Here is a 23,701-nt window from a genome sequence, read left to right as displayed (position 1 = left end):
TGTTGATACTACAGTAGTAGCGTTGATACTCCAGTAGCAGCATTGATACTACAGTAGTAGCGTTGATACTACAGTAGCAGCGTTGATACTACAGTAGCAGCATTGATACTACAGTTGTAGCGTTGATACTACAGTAGCAGCATTGATACTACAGTAGTAGCGTTGATACTACAGTAGCAGCATTGATACTACAGTAGCATTATTGATACTACAGTAGCAGCATTGATACTACAGTAGCAGCATTGATACTACAGTCGTGGTGCTGAGGTGACACCGGTGCTGTTGAACCGTTGGTTCTGGCCCGGTGAGCCGACCCAGAAGTGACAGCAGCTGTGAAACATTCCTTTATTATAAATAGATAATCTGTATAAAAACAGGCATGCGTCGGTTCAACCAGGACACGTCACAACCACCAGCTAGTTAGTGAGCCACACACAGCGACGGCTCGTCTCATGATGCAGGTCGACGGACGGACGATATGAGACAAAACTCAGAGATTTTCACAACCACAATTTTTTTTAAACGTACAATTAGAATAACAACAAATACGGTTGGTCCCCACAATTTCTTTTTTTCTTTTAGAAGAGTAGAAGTATTTTTTTGTCTTTCAGGTCATTGTTCTCCTGCCTCTTCTGGCGGATTTCAAGTTGTGACCGATCAAGTTTAGCGGTGCAGATCAGGCTCGTTCTTCGCTCGCTGTAAACATAGAAACACCACACGTGTCGGTTCAGTTCATCAGACCTCTGGAGGCGTCTCGTCTGTCTCCCGAGGCGTCTCGTCTGTCTCCCAAAGGCGTCTCGTCTGTCTCCCAAAGGCGTCTTCTCTGTCCTCTGTCGTGCTCGTTAAATGTCCCGGCTGTCCTCCGGCTCACTTGTGTCTCAGGTGCATTGTCTTCATATGGCGTGGTTGGTGTAGCTGACGTAGGTGGTTTTTGTTGGTGGAACTGAGAAGAGAAGACAACAGCAGGTCAGCAAAGCGCCTGTTGTTTCACTCGCCGTTCACCCGTTGGCTTGTTTTTGCTCCTCTCCACCACAGATGTGCTCTAAAATCAATACAGCAAAACATCGTGATCATCCATCCATCCAACATCCATCCATCCATCCAACATCCATCCATCCATCATCATCCATCCATCCATCATCCATCATCCATCCATCCATCATCCATCCATCCATCCATCCATCATCCATCCATCCATCCATCCATCATCCATCCATCATCCAACATCCATCCATCCATCCATCTTCCAACCATCCATCCATCCATCTTCCAACCATCCATCATCCATCCATCCATCCATCATCCAACATCCATCCAACATCCATCCATCCATCCAACATCCATCCATCCAACATCCATCCATCCATCCAACATCCATCCATCCATCATCATCCATCCATCCATCATCCAACATCCATCATCCAACATCCATCCATCCATCATCCATCCATCCATCCATCATCCATCCATCCATCCATCCATCATCCATCCATCATCCAACATCCATCCATCCATCCATCTTCCAACCATCCATCCATCCATCTTCCAACCATCCATCCATCCATCATCATCCATCCATCCATCATCCAACCATCATCCATCATCCAACATCCATCCATCTTCCAACCATCATCCATCATCCAACCATCATCCATCGATCCATCCATCAATCCATCCATCATCCAACATCCATCCATCCATCATCCAACATCCATCCATCCATCATCCAACATCCATCCATCCATCTTCCAACATCCATCCATCCATCATCCATCCATCCATCATCCAACATCCATCCATCCATCATCCAACATCCATCCATCCATCATCCATCCATCCATCATCCAACATCCATCCATCCATCATCCAACATCCATCCATCCATCATCCATCCATCCATCCATCCAACATCCATCCATCCATCATCCATCCATCCATCATCCAACATCCATCCATCCATCCATCCATCCATCATCCATCCATCATCCATCCATCCATCATCCAACATCCATCCATCCATCATCCATCCATCCATCATCCAACATCCATCCATCCATCATCCAACATCCATCCATCCATCATCCATCCATCCATCATCCATCCATCCATCATCCAACATCCATCCATCCATCATCCAACCATCCATCCATCCATCTTCCAACCATCCATCCATCCATCATCATCCATCCATCCATCTTCCAACCATCCATCCATCCATCTTCCAACCATCCATCCATCCATCATCATCCATCCATCCATCATCCAACCATCATCCATCATCCAACATCCATCCATCTTCCAACCATCATCCATCATCCAACCATCATCCATCCATCATCCAACCATCCATCCATCAATCCATCATCCATCCATCATCCAACATCCATCATCCAACATCCATCCATCCATCATCCAACATCCATCCATCCATCTTCCAACATCCATCCATCCATCATCCAACATCCATCCATCCATCATCCAACATCCATCCATCCATCCATCATCCATCCATCTTCCAACCATCCATCCATCCATCATCCATCCATCTTCCAACATCCATCCATCCATCATCCATCCATCTTCCAACCATCCATCCATCATCCAACATCCATCCATCCATCTTCCAACATCCATCCATCCATCTTCCATCATCCAACCATCATCCATCCATCCATCATCCAACCATCATCCATCATCCAACCATCCATCCATCATCCAACCATCCATCCATCATCCATCATCCAACCATCCATCATCCATCATCCAACCATCATTCAATATCCATGCCCGCAGTATCACTATGGTATCACAGTATCTTCTGATAAATCACATGGTGGTCCGTGTGTGTAATGTCAGCTTGAGTCTGGAGCCCCAGAAGCTGTGACATGATGTGTTCTATGACTGTGGTTCTCCAGAGACTCTGGTGTGGTTTCACCTCCTGTAGCTCCTCATAACCGCCTCATCACGACATGCGCTGCTCACTAATCAGCGTGCAGGATGAAAGCGAAGCCGGGCCTCTAACGTCTACTGTGGAGGAGCTAACCGTCATGCTGTCAGATGAAGCACATCGGAGTTTAGTCAGCACATCTCTAATTAGTAAACAAGGCTTCCACTTTTCTGCTGACGGACCCAGAAGCAGCTTTGAAGTGAAACTCGGAGCTGTAAACAGTTTGACTTCATCAGATCTGGTCTCAGGTGATGTCTTAAACCCAGATCCACACCCCCGTTAAATCCTCATTACTGCACCGAAGCTTCCTCTCCTCTTCACGTCTCTATAAAACCTGACAGTCAAACCTTCATTAATAACATTTCTTTTGCTTGTTCATCTACTTCCTGTCTGACAGTAAATGTGTCTGCTCGAATTTACAGGAGCAGCAAAGCCTCTCGTTCTCCTCACAGCCTGCTTGGGTTCTGGAGGAGCTCCGTGAGGAAAGTCAGAGGAACCCATGATTGTTGTGTTTTCTTTTCTATCTGCTGCTGGTCACTACTAGGATGCAAACATGGCTCGGGGGTGCAAGAAGAAGAGAGAAAGAAAAATGGGAGAGAGACAGAAAAGGGGAGAGACTTCGCCAAACAGGAAGTCAGCCTATCAGGTTTCCTGTGTCATGTTCAAATATTTTAACGTGGTTGAGACCGTTTGGATGCTGTGGAGCTTCACGCTGATGAGGTCGATTTAAATAACATCAAATGTGTTGACGCACATTTTCTAGCACCATCTAGTGGACACATGATTGTTGCACATTTCTGCTGGAGAACCCAGTGTCGGAAGCCCCCCCACTCACCAGTGGCCTCCACGCCCTCACACAGCTCCGTCTTCACCTCGCCATTGGGCCGCTCGGCCGCCAGCTGAGACAGCTTGCTGGTCATGGTGGCGGCGGTGACGATGGCCTTGAAGCTGCGTTTGCGTTTGGGGACATTCTGCTCCGGGTGGAAGATGATGATGTAGACCTTCGGCATGTACAGCATCCCCAGTGAGACGGAGGCGCTGAGGCTGAGGGAGACGGTGAGCGTCGCCGTCTGGATGTACATCTGGAGAGGAGACAAGGAGGGAGGGGGACGTATCAGAGACGAGCAGGAGGACCGCCAACCCAACACTGGACTGAGCCACAGAGGGAAGACGGACCGGCTCATCAGGGTTCCTGAGATCTGGTGGGTGAGGAAATGACTTGACGAGTACAGTCGCTGCGTTCAGGAGCTCCACCATTGTTCAGCAGTCGTACGTGTGAGATGTGACAGTTTTGTCTTTGTCCCGCCCCTCAACTGTGATTGGATGGACGTCAACCAAAACTGAAGTCAACCAGGGTTTCAATTCCATTTTTCTCGGCAACCGAAAACGAGCCCAACATTCGGAGGTCAGATCAGAGAAGATGGCGTGGTTGTGATTGTGTCATTTCTAAGTATGTACACACCGAGTATGTAGCTTCTTGCTTCTCTGAACCATTCCAGAAACAAATTCCCGCTGTCACACTCTTGAACTACAGTGGAAATGAAAGCACAACAGACTGGAAAACTCTGAGGCAACTCTATCTTTTAAATGTTGCTACAGGAACCCTGAACCAAGGCGCTGTTGGGAGCGCCGCCGCCTCTAAACGGCTGAAACTCAGCTGTGGCGGACAGAAACACCAGGTCTCTGGTGACCCTGAATGGATCGCTGGGCCTCACACTGCGTTCATGGACCAGTGTGACACTAATGATCCATCTGGACTCAGACGGGTCCGAACCGCAGGGTGGGCTCCATATCATGTCACCATTTTCTGATTCTTTGATTACGTCTCTCCTTCCTGAACACATCAATCAAACGAATGTTCCTGTTTTAAAACCAGTAGCTTTAACAGGAAACAAACACCAGACCATTGAGACCAAAGCTCCCGTGCTGTGGGATGAAGACGCTCTGATGTGGACATCAGCGGAGCGGCAAAGAAAGAATTCGATCCTCTTGAATAACTCACAGCTGTGATGAGACGCATCCTGAAGACTTTCCAGCTGAGCTGTGAGAGGAAACATTAAAGTGTCATTTGCAGCCGCTGCTGATAAAACTAGCAAGAAGCTCTCAGCTCAGTTATCAGAGAAGGAGCAGCGCGATTCCTCCGTTTCCTCTTCCCTCCCTGCATAATCTGTCACAACACACCTGTGCACACACTCACAAAATGCGACGCTGCTGCTCTGAGACCACCCCAGTCACCATGGCAACCACCTCACATAAGTCACGGCCCTGGATAATGGCCCTCTCACTGAGTGGCAAACTGACAGCGGGGAATCCTCGGTGGGGCTCCGCTCAGCTAGCAGGACAGAGAGGAAGGAGGGAGGGAAGGAAACATGGCGACAGATGGCGAGTTTCCTCCCCTAAGAGCCTAAAACGACAGCGGCGATTCCAGCCATGCATCGAGGAATCATTATGAAAATGTATGTCAGACACCGGAGCATGAAGTCATTCACGGACCTGAGAGAAAAACAGGCTCTGACGTGATTGATGAGATCGCTCCGACTCAGGCTGCTGTTACGAACCCGAAAACACAAACGCCTGAAGGTCGGAGAAGGCGAAGAAAAACGTCGGTCATCCTCCAGTGGTGGCAGTGCAGGAGGAAATCAGGTGACGTATCAGCTGTGTTGGGCCAATGACTTCCAAAATGTCTCCCTGTGTGTAGAAACATTTACTCATGTCGGATTTTTCTGTCTGTACGTTGTTCATGTGGTAACATTCAAGGGTAGGCTGAAGGATTCCTGCCTGCGAAAACATCAAAATTCAAACTCCATTACCCAGGACACCTTCCACCTGAGGCTCCTTCCTGTCACAGCTCTGATTGGTTGACAGGACAACAGAGAATTCTCTACAAAAAAAGTTCCTTTTCTGTCAGGTCTGTGATCCTCTGTCATCTTGGGGAGGTTTTTCTTTCATCTGCTGGCGTCACATTCCTCACGTCTTTTCATTGAATTTCTGTGTCGTCTCACACAGGAAGTAGCAACAGCTTTGGTGGCTTGACTGGCGTTTTTCTCTCCATGTCCAGGATTTGCTGCCTCCGCCGCTGATGCCGCTCCCTCCAGGCCTGCCCGCCCACTCCAAACCAGGTGCCCTCTGCCATCAGCTCCCAGTGGCTACTGACCCCCCCCTCCAAACCTCCCATACATCACCAGTTCCTCTCTGTCCTCTCCAAAAGAACATGAACAAATGGGACTTCAGGTTCTTGTCTGTTTGGCTCTTATTGTTTGTGAGGTGTGATTTCATCTGGATGTTACACTCCTCAAGACCTAAAATGGGAAACTTGAAGAGAAGAAATCAGCTGCTCGTTCATCTTGGCTGTAAACTTAGAATATATCTTCCCTTCATTCAGGCCTCGTGACCTTTCACCTCGCAGAAGAGCAACACTGCTTAACGGAGAGCAATGGCCGGCAGGTAATAGCAGCGCTGCTGGTATCGACTTTCTCTCCACGCGGACGGGACTCATGAGGGCGATCGGCAGCAGAGCAAAGCTAATGGCTTCTGTTGACAACAATAAAAAAGAAGCCACGGATGCTCAGCACCTCTCCTCCCATTTCCTGCAGGAACACAAGCTCAAAATGAAAAATCGATGACATCATTATTCAGGTCATTCATTTGAGTGACGGTCGCATCAGCCAACCCAGGCGTGTTTCATCAGATGGTAGAAGTTGTTGATGTCACATCTTTACCATTCAAGAAAAAAGAGATCTGCTGTTAAACTCTCCTTTCAGGCCCAGTTAGCATCGTCCTCGTTCTCTGTCAGCATTCGGCTCTATTTTACTCTGCTGTCGTCCATCGTTTGTCCTTAGCTTTGTTAAAAATAACCCTTACCACTAAAACGTAGTTGTAGCGCAGTGTGTTGTTAAATCTCTCTGAACCAGGGTGGAAAGGGGGAGGGGCCAAAACTCCAAACCGTCTTGCAGAGACCAGCAAGGAGGAACGACCCGAATTCTTCCATCTACGTTCTCCACCGCCGTTCATTTGTAGTCGTTATTGTTACCATGACAACCAGGCCGCAAAGCTTCCCTAACTGCTGCTGCAAGTAGCGTCGTTGCCCTCAAATATGTTTTGGCGGCATTGGAACTGGAACGGCTGTGTTGACCTGTTGTGAGTTTCGGCGTGAGAAGGTGTTGCATTAACATCTGTCTGGTCCTTCCACCTCTTGGTGCGGGGTCGGCTGCACATCTGGATAAGGGCACATGAGCGCTTGGAGGGTGTGTTTGTGGGATTTCCGTGAGCCCACGTAATTCCTGGCGCTGTGAAGTCGTAGACCCTGATAATGGCACTAATAAGAGCACTGTTAGCCTATTAGCTTGATGGAGAGCCTCATCAGGTTCAGTTAGAGGATCTGATTCCCAGGAGGAGCTGCGGAGGGTCGAAGCGGTATGTTAATCTTCTCTGCGATCCTCCAGCTGGATATCAAAGCCTGCTTCATTATGTATAAAAGCAGCGTGACTGGCTCCCAGCGGCCCTGACTCCTCTTGGCCCTCCTGTGAATATGAAGGCCTCCTCGAGCAGCTGGCGCCCCGTTCAGGGCAAAGACCCTCTGATGTGCTGATTACTTATTCCAAGGCGTCTCTCTCTCTCTCTCTCTCTCTCTCTCTCTGCTGGCCTGAGCTGCTGCTGCTGCTGCTGCTACTCTAAATGCCAGCGAGTGGACGTCCTGCTCCACATTCACAGCCTGGCCTGAAACTTCAGCTCTTTTGGGCCAACACGTTATTTATCTTTTCCAAATCTTCTGTCTGGATGTTCTCAGTGCTGCTCAACTTTACCTTCTTTATATACAGGAGCACCAACTCATAAATCAAAGCAAAGCACAGCGGCGTTCCAGACTGCCGACTGCATTTGTCATGTATGATGCTGCGAAGGTCTTTATCAGCCTGGCTTGATTGAAAATTCAAATCCATCATAAGCTGATTTAACTGATTGCATTTCAGACAAACGGTGAATATTTATGGTACATCTCTCACTGTGGTGAGAGTCCTGACAGAGACGCAGACGAGTTAATTACATATCGAGCAGGACTGAGAAAAACTATCTTCAGCTTCAGCTGGAAGGTCAACGAAGACGTAAAAACCTCTGAACACAAAAGATTTGCAATGTAGATCAAGAGGTGTTTCACAGGAGTGTTTTGTGGGGATTTTTATTCCGACCGTCCCTCTCACGGTGGAGTTAAAGAGCCCTGGAGTGACCATGGAGAGGAAAACATGGTCCTGAGATAGACTTCGCTCCCCTAAATGACAGGAGAACAACTTCTGTCTCATGGCCACGGGTTTATGAGCTGGAGGGAACAAGTCATATCTTGCGGCCTCAATGTTGTTTCATGTCACTTCCTATTTTATTTTGAAATCATTTCCCTCCCACCTTTTTTTGGGTCTCTCACCTGTGTCAGTCAGTCATTCATCAGTCCCGGCCTTCCTCGTGTCTCTCTGAGTCAGTCGGTGCGAGAGCGTCGGTTTGGAACGCCTGCAAGTGTAGTTTTCTTGCCTGCTGTCTGGGTCCTGCCTTTACCACACACTGTATCAGTTATCACTGTAACCATGACAACCAAAGTTGCCTGACCTTCTGTTTATCCACGAATTATCCAAAGCAGCGCTGCCAACCTGCGAAAATATGTATTCAAAAGTATCGGGGTCTTGTCCCTGGGGATGAGCGAGACACATGGCGGCCCTGATCTGAAGCATTACCACGGTCGAGCTAACGACTGCTAATGGCCATCTAATTGGCTGATAACATCCAAAACTGATGGGAATCCTCCTCTTGCTTTGTAATCTAAAAGCAGCAGCACAATAAAGGCTGATAAACTACGTATAGAGGAACCGTCAGTGACTCGCTCCACCTGTCCTCCAGATCTCCCCACAGACACGATAATAAGCCGAATCTTCCATCTGGCAGCTCCCTCGCAGCAAACTAAACCCAAAAACTGTTGTGTGAATATGGCGAATTTAATTCTGCTCTGATTAACTTTGTGTGGAAAGGCAGCGGAGCGGGCCGGGCCTGCCGTTGGTGATCAGAATCTAATCAATCATCAATTTGTCACTGAGAACACGGCGTTATCAGCTCCTGGAGACAGACGTGCCTCTCCAACAAGTCGTCTTCTGGAGTGAACAAGCGTGAGGACCAAAAATGACATGTTTCAAACAAGTTTGGGGATCTTGGTGTCAATTAGCATTTTTGTCCTCTTCCCGTCTTCCCTCTGAGGCTTTGAATTTCTCTCTTAAGACATAAGAACGAGAAATACTAGTTGTGTAAAATTCAAAGCAAATTACAAGACTAAAAGCCTGATATTCAGTGAAACAGCGATTAATTCAGGGAGGTGTTTTCAGCTCCAGGAGCTTCAACATCACAAACAGCAGGATTTCTGGTGTCATCAGCGTCCAACAGAAACCTGCAGAATGTGTGTGAGTACTTTCAGCTGTAGCTGATGGTGAGCTTCCATTTATAAACTCCTGTCAGGATATTGAATTATTCATCACTGATGGGCACTCACCCGCTCTTCGGACTGAGCCGTGCCAAAGAAGATGGGAATGAAGGCGAGCCAGATGATGCATGTTGTGTACATAGTAAATCCAATGGGTTTGGCCTCGTTGAAGGTCTCTGGCACGCCACGTGTTTTGATGGCGTAAACAGTGCATGTGACCATCAAGAGGATGCTGTATCCCAGGGAGCAGATGAGTGACAGATCGGAGATGTCACATTTGAGTACACCGCGAGCGTTCTCAGGATCCTGGGTACGTTGCTCCCCGTAATCAACGAAGGCGTGCGGTGGGTCAACGGCGAACCACATGAGGACGCCAAGCAGCTGCACTGAGATGAGTGAAAAGGTTATGACCAGTTGGGAGGCCGGTGAAATGAAGCGTGGTGCTGTCACCGCCTTCTTGCCTTGCTCGAAGATGCGGTGGATGCGGTTGGTCTTGGTGAGCAGCGCGGCGTAGCTGAAGCACATACCGAGGCCCAGGAAGATGCGACGGAAGGAGCAGACGATGACGTCTGGCGCAGCAATCATGGGGAAGGTAATGATGTAACACAGAAAGATGCCAGTCAGCAGCACGTAGCTCATCTCCCGCCCTGAGGCGCGAACAATGGGGGTGTCATTGTAACGGACAAATGTGACAATGACGAATGTGGTGGCGATGATGCCCAGAACAGAGATGAAGACGGGCACCAGAGCCCAGGGGGAGTGCCACTCCAGCTTGATGATGGGGATGGGTTGGCAGCTGGTGCGGTTCTGGGCGGGTCGCTTCTCGTAAGGGCAGAGCTCGCAGGTGAACTCGCTAGCCTGGAAGTGGTATCCCTCACAGCGCTCGCAGTGCCAGCAGCACGGGACCCCCTTCACCACCTTCTTCCTCTCACCAGTCTTGCAGGGCAGGCTGCACACTGACACCGGCAGGGAGGAGTTACCGACGGACCACTGCAGAGCCTCCATCTGCAGAGAAAACACAAGGACCAGGCTGGTCAGCACGAATCTCTGGGATGAGAAGAAACAACATGAGAGTGGATCTGGCCTGAGTCTTTACCGACAAGACCATGCTGCATCGAAGAAGACTTGAGGCTCGTGATGAAAGAGCACAACCTCCTTCAGACGATGTTCACTGAGGTAATAAATCAATTGTCAAAGATGGTTTCTCGAATGCCTGAAGTCACCCCTGCAAGAGTGAAACTAGAGCCACAGAACTGAAGCGTCAGGCTTTACAAACAGATTCAAATCACGGCCACGGGAGGCCAGTTCACACCGCAGTTCCACGATGACCCACAACAGTTGTAGCTGTGTAAACCTGCAGGTTTCAGGAGGTTGCGGATGCGTCGAGTGATCAGTAGTTGCAAGTTTCAACGCGTCTTCAGGTGAATCTGTGGTGTAAACTGGGCATTAAACATCACGGAAACCAGCACGATTCCTAAGGTGTCGGGGGGCGACTCTACCTGACCGGTACCTGCAAACTACCACAGAACAACAATTTAGGTTTATGATGGCGCATGGTGAGAGGTGACTGGATGGTCAAAACCAAAGGTGAGAGTGCCTACAGACGACACTTAAGGGCTCAGTTTTGTGTTTTTGGCCAACACTCTACATCCCAGCTTGTGACAACCAGAGGTAGCCATGGACTGGATGACTCGGCAGCGCTGGACAGAAGCGAGGGGTTTCTGATCCCCAGCCGTCCTGCTCTCCTTCACTGAGTGACAGATGGGTGGTCCTTACGTTTAAATGCAGCTGGTTGGTCCACTGTCCGATGACTTTGTACTCTGCAGTCGATCTGTTGTTCATCTGATACTGGAAAATGTCGTATCGTCCGGGAGCATCGCCGTTCTCGTTAAAGATGACCGGAGTCCCCGCACTTCCTGTAAAAACAAAAAAGCAAAGAACAGTCGGCGGGTCAAACGTCGCTGTCGTCATGTGATGGTGAGACCGAACCCTCGATCTTCCCTCCTGTGCTGATGGGTTTTACTTCCTGTCTTAGGGCCTTGTCCCACCTGCCTCCTTTGGTCTGGATTTTCTGACCAAACAGTCTTGATTCGGCCCAGCAGCCTGGAAGTTGCATCGTCGTGGCTTTTTTGACCAAAAGATTCTAGATTTGTGCTTCTTGTCGTGGTGTCTGCAGCCTCTTTCAGCCGTTTGTTAGCAATCACCTATTTAAGAAGCATAAGTGCTGTGAAATTCACACGTGGTGCTCACTGAAGGGTTGTCGTCCATCCAACCAAAGACTCATTCAAGGCATTTAACCAGGAAACTGTTGAAACAATGTCATCGATTGTGAGAAGAGGGAAGCTACCGCTGCTGGTCAGAATGTCAAAGTAATCATAATAAAAAACACCTGATTATTATTATTATTATTATTATTATTAATTTCAGGTTTGAAAAGACTCTCTAAGTCTGGTTTCCCGTTCAGGTTGATTACCTGCCCTGAAGTGGGTCACCTGATTAGCCCTCTTTGTTGCTCATGTACGTGAGAACCTTCCACCTCCTGCCCTGCAGAGACATCTTCCCTCGTTCATGACACTACTCACTCTGGTGATAAAGCAAATAAATAAATAAAAACAAACATTTTGTAGCTGAAAACGGTTTTGAACATAACAGCACACACCTGTCACACTACAGCAGGTGACATGTCATCACCAGCATTTCTGTTAATTTTCTCAAACGACGACACGATCACAAAAAAACCAATTCTATCTGCAGCTCAGGAACGACAGCTGGATAACAGCTTGTATTCAGGAGCTGTGATCAGCGCGAACGCTGCTGCTGACACCTGACTACAGAAATAGAAACATACAGCTACACAGCTCAGTGGAGCTGCATGAAAACAGCGTGCGATTCAGAGAACAGGAGGAAATAATTCATCACAATCCCTCCTTCTCTCGGTCGTAGCTCTGCATTAAACGCGCGATGACGAGATGGAATGAGATGGTCCGTTTGTGGTGTAGATTTGAGGTTTCCTTGTTACAGAAATTAAAAAGCCAAAACTGATACCAGCGCCGTCCCACAACCCAGCAGTATGTGAGCGTTGCAGGACGTCCGTTCCCGCGTCTCCAAGTCAGTGGTTTGTCATTTGACGCACGATATAAGATGTGTGGTTAACACAAAGTTAGGATACTCTCATGTTTGTAAATTCTAATGAATTGGAGAATTTCACAGGTTTTATGAGTCTCAGAAACGTTGGTGGCGAACTTGTTTCTCTACTGATATTATTGGCAGTTCTAGAATTATTGGCACACTGGAAATCAACAAAACAAATCCAGCTCAAACGATGAGCTCTGGGTTCCTCCTGGTGACCTCGTACTCGAATAAGGGACTGCAGGGGTTTGAACTTCTGGGGCCGCGATTTTCCACTTGGTTCTCCATGAACACACGCGCAAGAGGATGGAGGCCATCAAAGTTCTGGCTTGAGTGGGACATCTGAATATGAGGGACGTTACAGTCACATGGCTCCACACGCATCTGATGTTGTCATCTGCTGCTATTTTAACCGCTTCACTAGACGTTTGGGTCACATATTTTATATATATATATATATATATATATATATATATATATATATATATATATATATATATATATATATATACATATATATATATAAATGCCATGATTTATTCAGCATGTCAGCTGAACCTCACACAAGAGCAAAAATGAGATTTTTTTCAGTTCCTTGTACGACAACCACGTTCTCTGGTAGGAACCCCGGGCCCCGTTTGAAGGAGTTTTATCTGACAATTTGTTGTTTATTTGTTTTGCCAATGAGAATGTGAGTCAGCGAGCAAACAACAGCAGCAAAAACATGATTCCATGGTGAGTGAGACTTGACAATCAGATTAAATGTGCAAATTCTCAGTCTGTGATCAACCTGATTGAGAGTGGGAGCTGGTAATTAAGCGGTCAGCTTGTACAGCGACATCTATGTTCGTTATCTCATCACAGAAGAAGTGGATTCACAGCTGAAGCAGCCAGAGAGTGTTTAGAGAAGCTGCTCCAGTTACAACATTAGCAGGCCAGATGAAAGATGCTTGTCGCTGTGCGTGCAGGCACTCAGAGCTGGTTAGGGGCTGAATGTCAGTCAGGCAGCTGCTGTGAGAGCAGCAGGGGAGCAAACAGCAACACTCAAACAACGGCTGGTAGCTGAACAGTCATTTTTAAAGCACCGAGCTGTTGTTTCCTCTCATTTCTATTCTCTCAGGTTTCTCTGTTGACACAGGTTTTCCTCTCAGACTGACTCATCTCATCACAGTTTCCCCACCAACAACACACTAACATCTTGTTGCCATATTGACTCCAGCCAAGTAAAGATCACATGCTGTCTGACACATGCTGGCAATAAGAAAGGAATATTTGTGAAGTACGCTCATTGGCCATCACTGTTAGAGCCAGAGGAGAGAGACCCTCCTCTCTTCTCATAGCGGAGCTCCAGACTCTCACCAGACTGCTAGTTAGCTTAGCTGCTGTTAACACTCATGCTGGATATGTATCATCACCATTGTCAAGCAAAACTCTAGCTCAACTGAAGCTGACAAAAACCATTTTGCAGAAACGTGCATTTGATGACCTGTGAGAGATCTTTCTCTACTGCACGCCTGGCGTTCACCGCAGCGAAGCTAACGAGCGGTATGGAGCGCCGTAGCACACCAGAGGAGAGAAAGAGAGAGGGAGCAGCTTGTAGTTAGGAACCTTTGATAAATAAAATCATAGATTTGTCTTTTCTTTTGTGAGCAAACACTGGGAGGAGGGAGCCGTGGAACAATGTGATAACATGGAAAACGTAACAACCAGCGATGCTGTGGCGCGATGAGGGCACAAGAATGTTTGAAGACATGAACACTTTGATGCTTGAATGGTTTCTGTGGGTGAAAGTATGGAGGAGTTGATATTCAGACGAATGGAAGCACTGGGGATCATTTAAATAAACAACTCAACATCTACAGACGAACACAGGACTGGACATTTTTAGACATTTTAGCATGAATTTGTGTGTTGTAATGTAACAAGGAACATTCAGAGGTTCAGTTAATCCTCAGGAACCTCATGTTGTGTTGACAGGTTCGGTTGTTTTTCTCTTGGTGTTGTATTTTTATCATACAGTAGAGCCGTGTTCATCGCTACGAGGCAAATTTAACATCGGGGACAGTGGAGTCCTGAACTTGAAGCGGATTAGTTCAGAGATGCTGAAGCCGAGAGGAAGAGCAGCAGATTGGAGCTAAAGAGCATGACAAAAGAGAAAACAGATTTATAATGAAGTGAGTGGGCGCTGGTTTGATTCTGTTCTGCCCCGATTTCCTTCTTCAACATGAATAAAAGCATCACAAATCACATCAGTGTGGAGATGAATCACCGCAGCTCGCCTCGGGATGCAGAAACCCCTCTCCTCCGCCACCTCATCCTCTCCATCCCCCACTCCTCTCCTCTCCACTTCGTTTCACTTCAGGGACTCTGTGTTGATACAGAATTAACGTCCGCGCTGCACATTATGTCCAAACATGGTAATCATGATAACTCTGGTGACACATGCTGCCGCTTTGTCATTGAACAACAAGATGACACGCACTGACACAAGCCGCTGTGTGGAATTAAAAACAGACGCTGCAGTAGGATGCAGAACGAAGAGCTCCGACTGCTGGGGTCTCTTCTTTTGGCTGCAAACACAAACTGCTTACGAAGCCAATAAAGAGCCCGAACCACGCGAGCAGGAGCAGGTCCACTCAGGGACCGCCTCCTCCAGGCTTCTCAGTGGACAACCATACTTCACCGTGATACATTTCTGATCCTATTTTTAGGATTAAAAGCTTTCTTTACAAGAAAACCCTCCCATCCCAGCCAACATTCAGGAGCTCCAGAGTCGTCCTCACCTGGCAGAGATGATTTACAAATGTTTGATGACATCAACCTTTTAAAACATCGTCAGAGAGGAAAAGATGGGCCTCAATTACATCTGTGCTTTCTGCCAGTCAGGCAAGGAAATGTTATACAAGCAGGTGTGGGAATGATGGGCTTTAGAGGTCAAACCATGGTTCCTCCAACAACAGGAAGTGGTCATGTCAGGGATGCATTATTTTGTCCTCTGACAGGAAGTGGTCTTTTCCTGGCTTCTCCCCCAGCAGCCAATAGGATCGCTCCATGTGATTGTGGTGATTGAATCAGTAAATCAGCTCTGGTGAACAGAAGTTGATGATCTTCCAGGTTCAGTTCATCAAGATCATCTTCACTAACGAACCCTCTGATGATGCTGGAGGCCTGGATGCTACGTTAGCAGTGCTAAGCTAATGTTAGCCTAGGGAGGAGCTACACCAGGGTCACATGACTTCAAGGTCTCCACCACTAAGCTTCAGGCTTCTTGTGTTTCCCCCTGATGACCTTTAATGACCTCCATGACCTCTGAAGGCTCCTCTAGACTCTTGTTAGCATCCCAGGTTTTTAATGGATGGTGAATCTGATGTAGACCTGAACCTCCAACATCCACCGGTCTGGTGTTTACTGGTGAATCTGATGTAGACCTGAACCTCCACCATCCACCGGTCTGGTGTTCACTGGTGGATCTGATGTAGAACTGAACCTCCAACATCCACCGGTCTGGTGTTCACTGGTGGATCTGATGTAGACCTGAACCTCCAACATCCACCGGTCTGGTGTTCACTGGTGGATCTGATGTAGAACTGAACCTCCACCATCCACCGGTCTGGTGTTTACTGGTGGATCTGATGTAGACCTGAACCTCCACCATCCACCGGTCTGGGGTTCACTGGTGGATCTGATGTAGACCTGAACCTCCACCATCCACCGGTCTGGTGTTTACTGGTGGATCTGATGTAGACCTGAACCTCCAACATCCACCGGTCTGGTGTTTACTGGTGGATCTGATGTAGACCTGAACCTCCAACATCCTCCAGTCTGGTGTTTACTGGTGGATCTGATGTAGACCTGAACCTCCAACATCCACCGGTCTGGTGTTCACTGGTGGATCTGATGTAGACCTGAACCTCCAACATCCACCGGTCTGGGGTTCACTGGTGGATCTGATGTAGAACTGAACCTCCACCATCCACCGGTCTGGTGTTTACTGGTGGATCTGATGTAGAACTGAACCTCCACCATCCACCGGTCTGGTGTTTACAGGTGGATCTGATGTAGAACTGAACCTCCACCATCCACCAGTCTGGTGTTTACTGGTGGATCTGATGTAGAACTGAACCTCCACCATCCACCAGTCTGGTGTTTACTGGTGGATCTGATGTAGAACTGAACCTCCACCATCCACCGGTCTGGTGTTTACTGGTGGATCTGATGTAGAACTGAACCTCCACCATCCACCGGTCTGGTGTTTACTGGTGGATCTGATGTAGAACTGAACCTCCACCATCCACCAGTCTGGTGTTCACTGGTGGATCTGATGTAGAACTGAACCTCCACCATCCACCAGTCTGGTGTTCACTGGTGGATCTGATGTAGAACTGAACCTCCACCATCCACCGGTCTGGTGTTTACTGGTGGATCTGATGTAGAACTGAACCTCCACCATCCACCGGTCTGGTGTTTACAGGTGGATCTGATGTAGAACTGAACCTCCACCATCCACCAGTCTGGTGTTTACTGGTGGATCTGATGTAGAACTGAACCTCCACCATCCACCAGTCTGGTGTTTACTGGTGGATCTGATGGAGAACTGAACCTCCACCATCCACCAGTCTGGTGTTTACAGGTGGATCTGATGTAGAACTGAACCTCCACCATCCACCAGTCTGGTGTTTACTGGTGGATCTGATGTAGAACTGAACCTCCACCATCCACCAGTCTGGTGTTTACTGGTGGATCTGATGTAGAACTGAACCTCCACCATCCCCCGGTCTGGTGTTTACTGGTGGATCTGATGTAGAACTGAACCTCCACCATCCACCGGTCTGGTGTTCACTGGTGGATCTGATGTAGAACTGAACCTCCACCATCCACCAGTCTGGTGTTTACTGGTGGATCTGATGTAGAACTGAACCTCCATCTACTGTGAACCAGAACTCATTTCAGACATTTAATAAAAACACGGCCGAGAGAACCGGGGCCTAAACAATGAGAACTAATTTCTGGAATTTGGTGCTGCAGGGTTCGTCAGGATTGAGACGATAACATACGATCACCAGTAACGCCAGTCTCACTGCTTTTCTTTTTACTTCTCAGCGAGCATCTTGAGATTCTCATGAAAAGGTCCGTGATGTGTGTGATGTCACAGCCGGGGTGGTCGGCAGCTCTTCATCAGGCAACCTTAGGGTCCATTCATCCAGCCGTCAGACCCGAACGGACCCGACATCAGCAGCTCTGGCTGGCTGAGAGGGCGCGTGTTACTCAGACAGACAGTGGAGGGGGAGAAAGGTCTCAGAGTTTTATTGACCCGCTCTCTTGCATCGATCCTACATGGCGTGTGCGAGCCGTAGCCTGTCAGCTGCTTCATTCATCCTCACCGATGCCTCCCGAGTCCTCAGCCTCTCCCTGCTGCTCTCACCTCATTTCAGGAACGTCATTGCTTCATTCAGGAACTTTTGTCATTTCCTTGATGTACTCAACTCAGTAAAGGCTGAAATGAAGAAAATCTCAGTAGACGGGCGACGATGTTGCTGCCTGTTCCCACGCACACTTCAAAGCAATAAAACTTTATTTTGCAGCACCTTTCCCTGACTGCTTCACTGACAAGAAGTTCTTGAAACTTGCTGGTACCAATCGCCACCACGATCATCCACCACCCACCATGTGAACCAGGATACAGAGAAGGGCGACCCGTCAGTTCCGGGGCTCTAAGGGTCACATGGGTCAAGAGCTCTCACGGCAGCAGTGATCAAATGTCACAGCTCACGTTTGTACAGTTGCAATCATCTGCCTGATCCTGTGCATATATTTAAAGGTCTGGAACCTTAAGATCAATTCAAGAAACCAAAAGCGTGACTGGCGTGTAACAATGTGTCCACGTGCACTTCCTCCGTCTTGTCATCCACGCTAGGCTGGCCTTCTTGTCACCTTATAATTGAGCTTTTAGAAACTGCCTCCAGCGAACATGAATCTTGAAATGCCAGCTTGGTATTTCAATTTGAAGAGAGAAAATATTTTTCAAGGCTTTGACGCAAAGCTGCACAGTCGGAGCTGTTTGGGGTCTGGGCGGCAGACCGCTCTTTGTCTCCTTCAACCTCGTCTGTGTTTTCTTACGAATGTCGGTGCAGCTGAAGACACAACTCATCCATTTGTTTTCATATTGATTCTGTCAGACAAGGTCGCAGTCATAAAATGTAAAATCAGCGTCAAGGTGCTGCAGCAGTAAATGACAGTGAATGAATTTACACTTTTTCTGTAGTTTAGAAATTCAACTCCGTGAACTGGAGAGCACCGGACCAGGCTCACTCATTAGCACAGGTGGAGGTACCGGTCGGGACCAACCAGAGGCCACTCTCCATGTCGCATCACAAAAACTGCAGGAAAACGATGAGGAAGCAGCTCATCCCGGATGACGCAGAGACTTCCTCTCATGTTGCAGCTTCCCAGCAGCAGTTCCTTGGTTGCTTCTCCATTCTGAGTCTCTCGCTCTTTCTTCTGGCTCTGATCGTCGCGTCAACATTGTTCTGCTGCCACATTATGTGATCAGGCGCATCCGTATACTTCGCTGAGCGAATCTTTCTCACAGAGTTGTGATACTGTCATGGTAACTCCTGAAGTATTTACAGAGCCTGACATTTCCTGGACAAAACGACTGCATAGCTCCTTCCACATGCTGGTCGTCATCCCTCCTTTCCTTCTTTGATTAAAATACAATACAGCCTGCAGTTCATGCTTTTGCTGCAGCCATGCTTGTGAGCACAGATGGTGGCGTTACATCTGACGGCCTGTATGACCGATGTGGCCTTGGGGGAGGGGCTGCTTCTTAGTGTTAAAGCAGTGTTGGTTGTTTTCTGGGGTTGATCAGGAATGAGCTGCTGTTATCTACCGGCCTCTGACTGCAAAGTCAAAACTTTCATGGAGCCGGCTGAGCGGATAACAGAGGGAAGCCTGTGAAACAGAACCACAACAGAAACAAATGTCAGTGCTGAGACGCCGCCGCCGCTGTCAGTTCCATCATGTGGTTCCCTCCAACCCTCCCTGTGAGGATGGAACCTAGAACAAGCTGCTGTGAGTTCCTGCAGAGCCGTAGGGAGCCCTGGTGGCCGAGAGGTCACTGCCACGACCCCAAGCTGCAGCCTCGCTGGCTCTACTAGTCACACACGTCCACGCCAACAAGTAAACACTGGGCAGCGCCGAGGATGAGAGCCTCATGAAAAACGTTGAACAATCCTGTAGTTCTCCAGCTCTCCAGGCAGTGAGCTCGTCCCCAGGGGGTTCCTCTTCCTGCTTTGTTCAGCAGTTTCAAAAAGCTGAGTATTTGAAGTGAGGTCACAGCAGGAGACAAGTGCTTCACATATTCATCACTTCAGCTCACCTACAGCACCCCCCCCCCCCCATCACTGATCTGATGCCGAGGGTTTCTCTTCCTGCAGCTCCAGTGGGTCAGTCAGCCTGCACCTCCCTTGAAAACAGCAACAACAAGCTTTTACCGCCTCTTAGTAAGCATCCGCTGTCCAAAAGAATCAGGAGGGAATCTCGCTGAACCCCCCCCCCCCCCCCCCCCACTCTCTTGAAACAGGCAGGACTACAAAGACCTCATGCAGCTAATGCGCTAACATTAGCACAAGTGTCTTGCTCAACCTCCCGATGCTCCTCTAAAAATAAGCACATGGGCGAAGAGCACGGCTCAGTTGGCGATTAGCCCCTCGGCCACCGCTGCCACAGAGCGCCACTTTGTTCCTGATTTGCCGCATTTCATACATGTAATTATGGGTAACCCCGCTGCCCCGCGTTCAGACACGTGAAGCGGAGAAAACAGAGGCTGCTCGAGTTTGATTTATGTCAATGTTTGATGTGTGTGGAGACTCAGCCGAGTGTGTTGTTCACTGTTTTACACAGGAAAGCCCCAAACGCAGCATGTCACACGTGTGTGTGTGTGAGTGTGTATGTAGGCCTTCATAAGCTCAGTCAGGCGCAAACTACACATGAGCCACATGCTGCTGAGCCAGGATGCAGCGACGCTGCACGTGTGCTGCTGCAGCTCCCGTCTGGACTCCTCACCTGACGTCTTTGGTCTGAATTCGTGGACGTTGATGCGTTCGTGTATTTCTTGTCTTCAACTGCGTTTTATGTGGCGTCACATTTTTGTGGTGCTTTCAGGTGTTTCTGCTGGAGTTTGTCTTCTCTAAGCTTCAGGCCTCCACTGTCCGTCCCAATGTTGAGGCAAATATCTCTCTTTTATTGTTCACGCATTTTCGTTTCACGTCTCATTCCTCCAAAACTGTGTTTCCCCCAAAAAACAGAGAAAAGCTCTCTGCCACATTCTCAGTTAAATGACATCAACATAAAGTCACCTATAAACTTTTCATGATGCCCCCCCCATCGGCTCTGTGCTTTCACTTTTCATTAGTTGAACATCTCACACGTTTCATGAGTAGAAGTCCAGATGAGGAACTCTGGTGCTGCAGCTCTCCTCCTTCCCTTGAAACACTGTGTTGTTTGTGCATTCACAGCCTGCTGATAAAAGCTGAGCACGCCCAACCTGAGGAGAACGCCATGTGCATGCTAACATTAGACATCCGAGTGAGAGGGGGCCGACTGACGAGAAGCATTCTGGCTCCTGTTTATCTACATGCAGATCTATAATGCTTCCATTAGGAGCAAAGACCAAACCCTGCGATGTCTGTGGCTCAGCGGGTCAAGCCTCAGAGGCGCTATCCGAGGCTGGAGCTGTCTCACTACCAACAGTGCTGACGTCATCCAGCCAGCAGCCTGACATACACACCCACTTGTTTACCCATACAGAAATGCAGCTGCGGACCTGCAGGAGTCCACTTTCTTCACTGATAGCCACAGGTTGGCTCACCCACTCTTTCCTTGTCCCTACAAACCAAATCCTGTGCCAAAATCATACAAACGGCTTCAAAAGAGCGGGGGAAACGAGTTAAACGGTCGGTGCACGTGAGTGCGTCTCATCTGAGAGCCACTTGGTATTTGGCTTTAAATGTGCCGTCCTGTATCAGGTAGTTGACCTTGATTATAGCGCCACCCACTGCTGGACATGTGGCGGTCAACATGCAGTGGTCCTTACCGGCCCTGACAGTTTTACTGATAGAACTTTGTCACACTTTACAACAAGAGGACATGAATAAGTGTTCAGTAGTGCTGAATAAGCATTCCTTCAGCTTCATTAACCATTTATTAATTCTCTTTGTGACTAATTGTGAAGTGGAGAACACGAATCCCTTCAATAACCTTTACCACCTCAGTGCCACCCAAACCCCCCCTGTTTAACCGTTAGTACAAGATTGCGACACACATAACTAAGTCTTAGTCATGGTTAACTGAGTATTAACTAACCATTACTAATGTGCCCTTACTGAAAGCTTCAAAGCCACTTTTGCCAGAAGCGTTAAAAGAATCATACTGAAGAATACAAATGGTAGCCTGGGAAGGAGGCTGCTTCACCCGGGTCACACCCCTCCTCACGCTGACGCGCAGCCCTGCAGTGAGCCCAGATTCACCGTTCCAGCCCTGCGGGTGAAAGTCGCCACTAATGCAATGTTAAACGTCTTTTCTCCTGCAGAAATAACATCAGCAGCTCCTCACATCCATCAGTCCAGCCACAGAGGGACGAATTCCCCGGAGCTCAACACATCAGCCTCCGAATCTGCTCACTCTCCACCTCACTCCCGCTTCATTTTGGTGTCCCATATCTCTGCTGAGCAGGTAGATAGGAAAATTATGCAAATTGAATTCCCAACCTGAGGTAGGAGGTGCGGAAGAGGAGGGACAGGAGGTATGGAAATATAGGGGATGAATTCCTCTCTGAATTATTGAAGTAACAGGAACATAATAGTGGACGGGAAGCAGATCTAGCAGAGAGGAGACGACGATGTTACGCGGCGCAGCACGTGGACCCGAATGTGGAAAAACAGCAGGAACTGAGAACAAACAAAGAACAATGCATGAGAGAAGGGCTCTGAAGCTAACAGCAGGCTAACAGCAGGCTAACTGAACAGGCTACACGACGGAACCAGGGATCTGACGCAGACTGAGGGAAACCAAGTAAAACACCACATCACTCGATACGTGACGTGGCGCCGTAGCTTCAGTGGAGCACGAGGACAAGCAGAGTCTCGAGGGAAGAGGGGGGGTTTGACAAGTCATTCCTTTTTCATTCTTTCCTTGGCTTTTTTCTAGTTATTTGTGTAATTCTTCTCGTCGACTGTATCATTTGGTTAATGTTTAGTTGGGGTCGATTTTGTTCTGAGGGAAAAGGGCCGCGACCACATGAGAGGCGAGGAAGTTCCACAGTGTCAGACTCTCAGCAGGCCACGCCCTCGGGGTGCCCCCGCAGCCGTTCTGCTCCTCTTACCATTGAAGTTGACGGCCCGGATGTGGGCCAGCAGCTCTTTGCCGTCGATGTTGGCCATACGGGGACACAGGCCGGGGTATCCGGCACAGAGCTCACGGTGCATGCGGTGCAGAGCGTGGGCCATGGCGTACACGGCGTCCATCACAAACTGCACCTTGCCCTCCTGCTCGTAGGTGGAGTCACGGCTGACCTTCTCCAGACCTGGAACAGAACCAGAGAGGTGTCACTGAAGTCACCAAACACAAAGAACTCACAACCGACCGGTGAACGTCCTGAACTCAGCTGAGTCGACCACACTGAGGGTCTCAGGCACAAAACACGCTTAGTCAGCAAAACATGGTGGCAGCCCTGTTTTGGCAGCGCATGTGAAGTAGGTGTGGCTTGCAACTGTGGGGTTTTAACGGGCTGGACCTCCCCGCCCCTCCTTGTAATCAGTAACTTAACCACAGTTTGTAACAGCTGGTATTAGATGCACTTTTTTCCTTTTTTTTTTTTGTATATATTGAAATTTACACTTTTGCTGATGTAAGCAGTTCAGCCTCAATTAGCTTCGAGCTAAAAATCTTAGGTGGGTGTTCACTGGAGTCACAGAGAAGTCATGCTGGCATCTTTGTGAGTTCAGCGCAGCGTGTTGGTGTGGAGTGTTGCTTTGAGAAGGTACATGACAAGAGGGAGACATGTTGAACAAACTTCATTAATTTAAACTCCTTCTGCTTCTCTCCTCTTTTCTTTTCAGAGTCTGGAGTGTGTCCTTGCCGCCAGGCGGATTGTAACTCTGAGAGGATTAGGAGGA

At 48.4% G+C, this 23,701-nt stretch overlaps 1 protein-coding gene and 1 long non-coding RNA gene across 2 annotated transcripts in view; one reads left to right on the top strand and one right to left on the bottom strand.

Annotated features, from left to right (window-relative positions):
* Positions 1-340: 340 nt before the first annotated feature.
* Positions 341-23,701, bottom strand: part of LOC147259427 (metabotropic glutamate receptor 8-like) — a 95,814-nt gene continuing 72,453 nt past the window's right edge. Inside the window, exons 7-11 of the mRNA XM_086209809.1 lie at positions 22,909-23,109; positions 11,175-11,314; positions 9,468-10,403; positions 3,783-4,029; positions 341-943 (exon numbers count right to left, since the gene is read on the bottom strand). Coding sequence (XP_086065935.1) covers positions 894-943; positions 3,783-4,029; positions 9,468-10,403; positions 11,175-11,314; positions 22,909-23,109 — 1,574 coding nt within the window. The 3' untranslated portion in view covers positions 341-893. The remainder of the gene's footprint in view (positions 944-3,782; positions 4,030-9,467; positions 10,404-11,174; positions 11,315-22,908; positions 23,110-23,701) is intronic.
* Positions 5,443-6,313, top strand: LOC147259428 (uncharacterized). Its single transcript, XR_015117275.1, has 3 exons — positions 5,443-5,590; positions 5,705-5,855; positions 5,954-6,313. It is a non-coding gene; the product is annotated as an uncharacterized LOC147259428 (long non-coding RNA).

Source organism: Aulostomus chinensis, chromosome 7, assembly GCF_037954235.1.
Source record: "Aulostomus chinensis isolate RoL2024-O1b breed Wild chromosome 7, RoL_Achi_v1.0, whole genome shotgun sequence".
Lineage (NCBI taxonomy): Eukaryota > Metazoa > Chordata > Actinopteri > Syngnathiformes > Aulostomidae > Aulostomus > Aulostomus chinensis.
Note: the sequence above shows the minus strand (reverse complement) of the source record. Positions and strands in the feature narration are given on the sequence as shown.